At 43.3% G+C, this 11,140-nt stretch overlaps 1 protein-coding gene across 2 annotated transcripts; it reads right to left on the bottom strand.

The window, feature by feature from the left end:
• Positions 1–6,821: 6,821 nt before the first annotated feature.
• On the bottom strand, positions 6,822–10,689 carry PABPC1L2B (poly(A) binding protein cytoplasmic 1 like 2B). Of its 2 annotated transcripts, XM_055121553.1 has the most exons (2): positions 9,754–10,489; positions 6,822–9,016 (listed from the first exon to the last, which is right to left on the bottom strand). In XM_055121553.1, exon 1 carries the CDS (start codon positions 10,368–10,370, stop codon positions 9,768–9,770), a length of 603 nt encoding a protein of 200 aa, XP_054977528.1. In that variant the 5' UTR covers positions 10,371–10,489; the 3' UTR covers positions 6,822–9,016; positions 9,754–9,767. The 2 variants fall into 2 exon arrangements, with proteins under 2 accessions (XP_054977528.1, XP_054977529.1); XM_055121554.1 differs by lacking the exon at positions 6,822–9,016 and having other exon boundaries at positions 9,027–10,689.
• Positions 10,690–11,140: the final 451 nt, after the last annotated feature.

Below are 11,140 nucleotides of genomic sequence, written 5' to 3'. Positions count from 1 at the left end.
CTTAAACTTCCTTTATTATTATCAATATTGTCAAACTAAATGAAACAATCTAAAGTAAATTAGTACTAAACAAAATAGGAACAAAAATCCCATCAGCAACACAATATGGTCCGTAAGCATAGTCCACTGTCTTACCTGAACAGAGAGCTTGTGGAGCACAGCCTGAAGGACTATATAATTATGTGTTCTAATTAGTATGTCCATTCACTGTCCTTTCACCAATATTAACGTGCCCCAAACTCTCACCATTCTCCTACCACTTTTAGCCTTCCCCACCCTTTCCACCTCCCAAGACCACCTTGGCAGCCTCAGATTTGTTGTCAGAGCCCAACGATTTGTTTTTATTGGCAATTTCCTTTTTTTTGTTTCTTCCTTCTACCCCTGACTTATTTCTCTTAGCATGACACTCTGTAGTTCCACTCAAGTTGTATAAAAAGGCATAATTTCATTCTTTCTTATATACAAGTAATATTTCATTGTTCATATATATCATAATTTTTAATATTTAAAATGTTTTCATTTTATGACAGTACCTATGCTGCCGACCTGAGTTCGATTCCTCTGCCCCTCTCGGAGAGCCCGGCAAGCTACCGAGAGTATCGAGCCCGCGCGGCAGAGCCTGGCAAGCTACCCGTGCGTATTGGATATGCCAAAAACAGTAACAATAAGTCTCTCAATGAGAGTCGTTACTGATGCCCGCTCGAACAAATCAATGAGCAACGGGATGACAGTGACAATGACCTGCATACCTTATTATTTTGTACATGTACCTTATTATTTGTACCTTATTATTTGTACATTTTATGACAGTACCTCACTATTTTGTACATGTAGTGCTACTGTACCATGTCCACCACCACAGTACCAAGATCTCTCCACTGTTATGTCAAGGTCCTTCTCCCCTCTCCCAATTTAGCATCGGCAGATAAAAGTTCCATTCAGCACCACTCAGTGGTTGTTTCCATTGAAGATATGAGAAAAGAAATCTTACGGTTTGTTTCAAGTTGGATGGAAAAAGAGGAAGTCACACTAAGTGAAATAAGTCAGCAAGAAATAGAAAAATACCAGATGCTAAGGAGTGAAATCACTGGATCACCTGGTCATTCTATATTTGTTTGGACAAAAAAAATCTCCATTTTTTTTTGCTCTTTTGTAATTCTTTATTTTATTTTTATAAAATTCAAACATCAATCCCACCACGTTACACCTTCCCAGAACCATATTTCCATCCTGAACCCCAAACCCTGCCCCCAAAGCAGGACCTAAATAATTTTTGTGTTGCTTGTTATAAATAATCCACTAAAAATGAGACATAAAACAGGTTTCTCAGAGGAAAGTGTACGAAGACTGTGGAATTTCACCCAGGAGCCACTGAGCCTTTGTATAAGAGATTAGTAACATGTTGAAGGTGTGCTTATATCTACGTCTATGTAAATATATTTCCCCTTAAGATTGATTGCCTTTTATTTGAAACCACATCAAATGTGGTATACTACTCTTGGTATATTAGTAGTGTAAAGTATGAGATGTCACAGCTACGTGGTCCAGGAATAGATTGACTCATGGATGAGACTTGACTCGAGCATGTGGAGAACAGCTGTGAGCATGGTGGCAGTTGAGTTCTGGAGGTTCTTGGCTGCCAGGGCTCTGTTGGGGCATGGAGGGTCCTCACCGGCGCTCCTTCTCCTCAGGTTGCCCTGAATGAAACAGCCTGGCATGGGGTCCAGCAGCATGGCTATGGCATTTTTTTTATATCAGTGCTGAACCAGAAAACAGTTCCCCCAACAGTAAACAAAAGTTCCTTTTCCGGCACATGAAAAAGTGCTCTACATCACTAATCATCAGAGAGATGCAGATCAAAACAACCACAAGATACCACCTCACACCACAGAGACTAGCACACATCCAAAAGAATAAAAGCAACCGCTGTTGGAGAGGATGTGGCGAGAAAGGGACCCTTCTACACTGCTGGTGGGAATGCCGACTGGTTCAGCCCTTCTGGAAAACAATATGGACGATTCTCAAAAAATTAGAAATTGAGCTCCCATTTGACCCAGCAATACCACTGCTGGGAATATATCCCAGAGAGGCAAAAAAGTATAATCGAAATGGCATATGCACATGTATGTTCATCGCAGCACTGTTTACAATAGCCAGTATCTGGAAAAAACCCGAATGCCCTAGAACGGATGACTGGTTGAGGAAACTTTGGTACATCTATACAATGGAATACTATGCAGCTGTTAGAAAAAAGGAGGCCACAAATTTTTTATTTAAGTGGATCGGCATGAAAAGTTTCATGCTAAGTGAAATGAGTCAGAAAGAGAGAGACAGACATAGAAAGATTGCACTCATCTATGACATATAGAATAACAGAGTGGGAGACTAACACCCAAGAATTGTAGAAACAACTACCAGGAGGTTGACTCCATGGCTAGGAGGCTGGCCTCACATTCTGGGGAAAGGGCAACTCAGAGAAGGGATCACCAACTATAATGTAGTCGAAGGCCATGTGGGAGAAGGGAGTTGCTGGCTGAATGAGGGCTAGAGACTGAGCACAGTGGCCACTCAACACCTTTATTGCAAACCACAATAGCTAATTAGAGGGAGAGAACAGAAGGGAATGCCCTGCCACAGTGACAGGGTGGGGTGGGGGGAGATGGGATTGGGGAGGATGGGAGGGATGCTGGGTTTACTGGTGGTGGAGTATGGGCACTGGTGAAGGGATGGGTTCCCGAACTTTGTATGGGGGAAGCATAAGCACAGATGTGTATAAATCCGTAACTGTACCCTCATAGTGATTCATTAATTAAAAATAAATAAATTTATTTAAAAAAGTTCCTTTTCCACCAAATGCCTGCTAGCACTATTGTTCCTAAACTTTTAATATGGACCATGCTCACTGTTGCTGATATCTCATTGTCACTTGATTTTCATTTTCCTCATGAACAGTCTATATATCTTTTTGAAGATGCAAATTTTCAGCTACTCTCCTGATTTTTGCTTTTTTTCATTGCTGATACTGAGTTTTGTGAGTACTTTATGTATTTGGTAATTAGCCCTTTGTCAGATATATGATATATGAATATGTTCTTCCATTCAGTAAGGTGTCTTTTTGGGACAGGGTCGCAATTGGCAGTATTCAGTGCTTATTTCTGGCTCTGTGCTTAGAATCAGTCCTGGCAGGGTTCAGAGGGCCTTATGGGGTGTCAGGAATGGAACCAGGATTGACTGCATTTAAGGCAAGCATCCTGTCCCTCCACCTTCCAGTAAGCTCTTTATGTTTTAGTCATTATTTCTTTTACAGTGTAGAAGCTTTTTAGTTTGATGCACCCCCATTTGTTTATTATTTGTTATAGGGGAATAATATGTTATTATGACTCCCTTCAGGCTTCTGTCTACTCGATTGTGGGGTCCTTTTCCTAGGACCTGTCCCCTCAGCAGTGAGGGGACACCAGGACTGGTCAGGACACAGGGCTGTGACACCCAAGTCTTGCTACACACCAGGAAACCCTGCAGTCTTTTATTTTAATTTGTTTGGGGGCCACACCTGGCTCTGCACTCAGGAATCACTCCTGTCGGTGCTCAGGGGACTGTACATGGTGCCGGAGATTGAAACCCAGTCGGCTGCATACAAGACCGTCACCCTGCTCAACTATTTCCCAGCTCCAGCCTGCAGGGTTTTGGGTGGTTTGGAAGCACATGAGGCCTGTACCCTGCACCTATACTCCATCCCCAGCCGCGGTGCTTTTCTCAAAATTCTTTCTTTTAATGGGTATTTGCCTTGCACACAGCTGGCCCGGGTTCCATTCCTCCGCCCCTCTCAGAGAGCCCGGCAAGCTACCCAGAGTATCTCGGCTGCATGACAGAGCCTGTGGCATATTCAATATGCAAAAAACAGTAACAACAAGTCTCACATTGGAGACATTACTTGTGCCCGCTCGAGCAAATCGATGAGCAACGGGATAACAGTGACAAACAGTGATGCTATTATTATAACATAATACTTGTTATTATAACATAATACTTAATACTGTACTAGTTGGATTTAAAATCCTCTCTGAATGGGCAATGAGTTTTTACACCAAATGCGTACATCTTCCTCAGCAATAATGAAATAAAATAAAATATAACATTCAGGAAAAATAAATAAATTAGTCCTATGTCAATTACTAGCTATATGCTAGGTTCTTTTTTCCTATAGAATGAGGGGAAAACATGATATGTCATATAGGGACTGCTAAGAGGACTAAATGAGTCATTACATGAGTGGCCCTCAGAACAATTCTTGACACGAATTAAGCATAAAATAAAGTTATTATATTCTGACTCAAATAATTTCAAATATTTTAAAAATAGGTAGAGAAGCACCCTTTGAAACAGAATTATAAATCATAGTTTGGGGGTTAATACAGAAATGATCTATATTTATAGTGTGATTTATTTTGTAATTGCACTGCTATTAAATGTATAAAAATATATACTACTGAATGTGTGAAGATTGACTGCAAAAAAGTGTTTTCCAAATATTTGATTTTAATATGAAACAAAAACCTAATAGTTAGCTGGTTTACAAAAATAATTGCCTATGGGTACCATAACATACTAGGCAATTACTTCCATGATCATCTATTATTAATTAATTGATAGAAATATATGCTTGTGAGGCATTACAGTTAAAAAGGCATTGGATCAAAATTTATGAATATATATGCATGAATCTATGAAAGTGTGAGTATTATATAATTTAATTTTACAAGTGTTTTTGCCAGTGGTAGCATTATAAATAAGTACCATTTATTCACTATGTGATAGCTTTTTTAGTGTCTATGAAATGGAAATAAAGTGGAAAATACTATTTAAAGCAAAGCTGAAGAATATAAATTTAAGACTAAGGGATGAGTCAGGGGCAAAACCCACCGACCTTGAAAGCTCGAGATCATGAGTTAAATCTCCATTGTTGCCTATGAGCTTCAAAATCTTGCAACTATAATGTTTCAGTTTGTATCACAACATAATGTATTGTTTCTGGTCCACTGCAGTTCAGTGTCTATAAGCACAGGGTATACTACCCTTAATGAGCACAATGGTTAAAAGATGTACAAGCACCAAGATCAGGAATATAAACTCCAGTGAGCACATGAACGAATGCAACAGCAACTTACAGGATCACACAACCAGAGTATGTGTAAACACCACAATTAAAGTAGTGCAACCCTCAAAAACTACAACTCAATCGTACAAATTCAGTGAGTTCTTCAACACCACAATCTGATGTATGACCCCCAGCCAGCACCACAACTACATATATGAGCCCAGAACCCAAGCAGGTGTGATCCCTGATCATCAAAACAACAATGGAAATAGAAAAGAAAAGAAAAATGTGGGGGCTGGAGCAATAGCACAGTGGGTAGGGCATTTGCCTTGCACGAGGCCGACCTGGGTTTGATTCCCAGCATCCCATATGGTCCTCTGAGCACCTCCAGGGGTAATTCCTGAGTGCAGAGCCAGGAGTAACCCCTGTGCATTGCCGGGTGTGATCCAAAAAGAAAAAAAAATAATTAATTAATTAAAAAAAGAAAAGAAAAATGTGGATTCTATTTTAATTTTTAAATTTTTTTGCCATTTGGGTCACACCCGGCAGTGCACAGAGGTTACTCCTAGCTCTGCACTCAGGAATTACCCCTGGCGGTGCTCAGGAGACCATATGGGATGTTAAGAATCAAACCCGGGTCAGCCGCGTGCAAGACAAACGCCCTACCCGCTCTGTTATTGATCCAGCCCACTATTTTATCCCTAAAAATATTGCAAAGTTTATCATAAATTCTAACACCCAGTTTAGAACACTCTTCAAACCACTTGGGTACACATTTAGATGGAAAATAAAAGAATAAAAACATAAATTGACACTGCTTTACAAGTGAAAATTTGACCCAGAGTATAAAATCTGGAAACTATTTTTTTTTTGCTTTTTCTTCTTTTTTTTTTTCAATTTTTTTGTCACACCAATGCACAGGATGCACAGGAGTTAATCATGGCTCTGCACTCAGGAATTACTCCTGGCGGTGCTCAGGGGACCATATGGGATGCTGGGATTCGAACCCGGGTTGGCCACGTGCAAGGCAAATGCCCTCCCCGCTTTGCTGTCCCTCCAGCCCCTTTTCTTTTTCTTTTAAGTGTCTATTGTAGAAACAATTATGGGTGTGATTGCAAATTTAGGTAAAAGGATAGTCTACACAGTGGTCTAAAATTAAAGATTTTGGAATGAAGCAAATTTAATAATAAAGAATTTTTAAAGTGAATGAATTTGCATATACAATATATGCTAAAACATTTGAAATGATTTATAAACATAAAAATATAGACATTTTGAATTATTTAATAAAAATTGTGAAGATGTAAGTACACAAAGTATAGATTTAATATTTTATAAATATATGCATTACATTGTATATTATACAGTGAAATATTTTATACCTTATGTATGTATACATACAAATTTTTATAGTAGCAATGTCTTTTCTTTATTTTGCCTATCATTGCTCTGTGTTGCTTTTAAATAAGTTTATATTCTTTGAATAACAAGTAAAACTAAATAAGCTTTAATTTTTATTCAAATAAGCTTTTAAAATTTAATTTAGAATGAGGTATTTTTACAGATTTTGATAGGCAGAAATCATTTTATACTATCAGTGAAGAACTTATGCAGGAAAGTGGATGTTCTTCCCAAATATTGATGAAAATATAAATTGGTATATAAACATCCCATTTTCAATTTAATTTCTATATATGTACGTAAGTATAATAAAACAGCAGCAAAATTATTTAAGACAGACTTGCGTTTAATGGGAAAAATTTAGAAAATACTTTAAAGTCGAAAGTAATGAAACACTTTTAAAACAATTCAGATTTACCTATCCAATAACAAATGAGTTGTGGGAGAACACTGAAAAATCAAAATATTTTAGATAATTTTACATTATAGTGACAAAGAAATTTTACATACATTCAGTGTGATCCTATGTTTGTTAAAAAATTTACAAAAAATAGGCAGTGATCACAAAACATAAAATAATCTCTATGAAAGAAATTGTGTGTATTTAATATATTTGTCCTCATTTCATTTGAAAATGAAATGAAAGAAAAACTAAACATGTATATTCAATTTCTCACAGCTTAAAAATACTAACTTGAGAACATGACCAGGGATAAAAACACTCTCCTACACTGCTGATGAGTATAAGCTTTATGGAAGAAGCATCTGGCAACAGATTGGCAAGGTATATAAGGCATTTAAACAGCTTCATATGTCAGGAAAATATTCAGTTACAAAGTGCTTGCCATAGACCTTATCGTATTACAGTAAAGAATTAAACATACATAAAAGAACTGAGATTTAGAAATTGTAACCCATAAAGTGGAAAATAAAGGAAACAAAATTTGATAATACTTAATAAATTGTAAAGATTTGGGTAACTAATCACAGTAATGTATCTCACGATGAAACAACACATATTATATTTTGAAGGCATATTTACTCCTGAACATGTTTCATGTGTTTCAAATTTTGTCATCTAGAATTAAAGTGATTTAGATTTCTTTATTAGTTAAAAGGATATCTATATTGATAGTATATAATTTACACAAAACTAACAAAAATTCAGACAGTTTCCATCAAAACATAGTGGAAACTTATAGAAATTATTAAAATATTAATTGCAGAAAATTACTCTAGATTTTTTGGTCAGATCAAAATATTTGTGTACTTGAAGAGGAACTACATTTAGAGATAGCCATTCACTTAAAAACTAAAAGAACAAATATCGAATAATGCAGATTATTCGAACCTTCAATGGTTCTTTTAGCAAGTTTCCTCAAGAAAAATGTTAAAGTGAACAAGGTTTGTGGAATATAATATTATTAGCAGAATGGGATTGAATAAGAAATACACAAAAAAGAAAATACGAAAAAAGAGAACATTGAGGATGTAATAAACAAATTACTCTCTATATATATACATAACAAAATGCAGATATAGATGTATACATATATTTATTCCTCTATTTATCCCATCTATTGCAACAATAAACAGACATAAAATTTTTGTAAGAGTATTTAATGACAGGAAATGAAATACAAGAATTATCTATCTATACATCTATATCTACCATATTATACATCCATGTGTAAAGAAAGGAAATACTAAAATGATTGTACATTAAGTGTCACAGATACTTCACACAAACTCCTGTGCAAAGTAGAGATATAAATGTTTAGGGAATGTAGGGGTGATAATTAAAATTATTAATGACATTAATATTTTGTGTATGAAAAAATGATAAAGGAATATAGAGATCAATAGAACCAATTTATCAACAGTAATACTTTTGTATTCACTTGTCTGCTTTGTGTTATTTTTCTGCAATGAAGCTGAATTATTTTTCTGACAGTGGCCAAGGAGAAGCTAGGAAGAGATCACAGGGGAAGGAGGTGATAAACAGTATTTACATCCAACAAAACAAACAAGGACAGAAAAAATATTTTCATCCCTTCAAGCTGGCCCAAGACACACACACATACTCACACAAACACACTCACACACACACACTCACACACACACACACTCACACAAATGCGCAAGCCCCCACAGAGGCACATCAAGTACAGTGACCAGGAGAACATATAGGGGAACAGGGCATACCCTTTTTACTAGCTACACTGGCCGGCATGAAAGCAAATCGGTACAATGCGTTAAGATGAGGATCATTGGCAATACTCAGGACAAGTCTTGAAGTGTCCATACGTGGACCCTGTGTCGTCCACAATTGGGAAAGACCACCCAGGACGCTAGCAAAGATTTGGCTTGACAAAGAGGATTGAGTATGGAGTGTTGGGTCTGAAGAGAGGCAAAGAACTAGGCACCACCTGAACGTCCAGCAACGTGGGAATGATCACAGAAATGTTCTAGAGGTCCATAGCTACACTCTGCAGGCACTGGAGATGACGTTTTTGAAGCCTGTCGAAATAACAAGGAGAGAAGTTCAACGGGTCGGTTTCTGTTTGGTTTTAGTTTATGAAAAAGCAGGCTAAGAAATGCCACAGACACAAACCACTCTACAACAGCATGTTAAGGGGGAGGGAGGTAGAGTGGGGGGGCAAGGAAGGGAGGGAGTGAGGGAGCAGGAGAAGAGACCCAGGAAACACAGCACACCCCCAAGGTAAAGGTGGTTGTCTCTGGGTAGTAGGGTCATTGGGAGCAAGGCCTCTCCTGCTTTCCCTTTATCTGACTTCCTTCACCTCTCTGAGGTTGCTCCCACGACACTGGAGCACTTGTCAGTGAACAAGAAGAGCAAGAAAGTGCTCCTTAAAGCAAGCCACAGGGAGAGGAGGCAGATTTTAAGTTCTGAAGTGGCACAGATCAGCAAGATTCTCCCAGACGCCCTTGGTGCACGTGTGGTAGTGGGTGGGGGGGGGAGCGGGGAGCGGGACGGGGTGGGGGGGTAAAGGGTGAAAAGGGCAAAGATGGAGCAGAAGGCGGTGGGGGAGGGAGGAGAGGGAGAGAAGGGGAGTGGGGAAGGAGAAGGTCGAGGCAGTGGCCAGGAAGGGGGAGGGGCAGAGACAGACAGAGGAAGCGACAGAGACAGAGAGATGCACTCCCCATACAATACACTGCTGGTGGGTTTGAAGGGACGGGGCGGGGCGGGGAGGGCTTGTAAACCGGGTGGGAGCCAAGGTGCGGCTCGGCGGGCTGACCCTCCGGGACGCCCTCATCGCAGGGCCGCCTCCTCATCGGTGTCTTCCTCGAACTCCTTGACGGCCGCGCGGGTGGACTGCCTGGCCCAGGCGCCCCTCTCGGCCTCTCGCTCTTTGTGCGACTTGAACCTGCCCACGAAGATCTTGCGGTAGTTGAGGAACATGCCGTTCATGGCATCGATGGCCCGCTCCGCGGACTCCTGCCGCTGGAAGTGCACGAACCCGTAGCCCTTGGGCCCCTTCTCGTCGCAGGCCACCTTGCAGGAGAGGATGTTGCCGAAGGCCGAGAAGATGTTGTAGAGCGCCTTGTTGTCGATGGTCTTGCCCAGGTTCTTGATGAAGACGTTGCCCACGCCGCTCTTGCGGAGCGACGGGTCCCGCTGGGACCACATGATGCGCACCGGCCGGCCCTTGATGACATCGAAGTTGAGGGTCTCCAGGGCGCGCTGGGCGTCCAGCGGCTGCTGGTAGTTGACGTACGCGTAGCCCAGCGAGCGGCGGGTGACCTTGTCCCTGCAGATGCGGATGGACAGGATGGGCCCGGCGGGGCTGAACTTCTCGTACAGCATCGCCTCGGTCACGTCGGGGTGCAGGTCGCCCACGTACAGGGAGGCCATGGGGAAGTCGGGGCTCCCCTCGGGGCCCCCGCGGGCCGCCGCCGCCGCGCCCGCCTCCCCCGAGGGGGCCGCCGCAGTGTCCGGCGCGCCGCCCCCCGCCGCCGGCCCCGCCAGGGTGGCCGCCGCCTCCCCCGGGCCGGCCTCCGCCGCCGCCTCCTCTGCCGAGGCCGCGGCCTCCCCCGCAGCCTCCACCTCGGCCTCCGGCTCGGCCACCGAGGCCTCCGCCACCGCCTCGGCCACGGTCGCCGCCGCCGCCTCCGCCGCCGCCGCCGCCGCCGCCGCCACCTCGGCCGCCGCCAGGGTCGCCGCTGTCGTGGCCACGGTCGCCGCCGCCGCCGGGCCGCTGCCGCGACCTCCCTCCCCGGAGCCGGGCGCGGGGCGCGGGGCGCGGGGCGCGGGCGCGGGCGCGGGCGCGGGAGGCGCGGGCGGCGGGCGGGCAGGTGGGGAGGGCGCGGGCCGCGCGCAGGGACGGTCCCCGGGAGGGCGCGACGCTGCACCCGCTGCTGCCGCCGCTCGGGCGCGGACGGGGTGCGGGGCGCGGTGGCGGGGGGCGCGGGGGTGTTGGCGTCTGGCGTCCGGGCGGCCGGGAAGCTTCTGTCTCTTTGGTTCCCCCTGTGGCTGCCGCGGGGCTGCGGGGCCGCGGGCGGGGGGAGGGGTGGGGACGCGGGCGCCGGGCCCGGCTGGCGGCGGGGCGGCCACTGCGCCGCGGCCTCGCGGTCACCTGGACAACCACCGCGGGCGGACTCGGCACGGGGCTCGGCCACCTGCCC

The sequence above is a fragment of the Sorex araneus genome, chromosome X (assembly GCF_027595985.1).
Source record: "Sorex araneus isolate mSorAra2 chromosome X, mSorAra2.pri, whole genome shotgun sequence".
Classification (NCBI taxonomy): domain Eukaryota; kingdom Metazoa; phylum Chordata; class Mammalia; order Eulipotyphla; family Soricidae; genus Sorex; species Sorex araneus.
The sequence above is the reverse complement of the archived record's forward strand: the minus strand, read 5'-3'. Positions and strand labels throughout refer to the sequence as shown.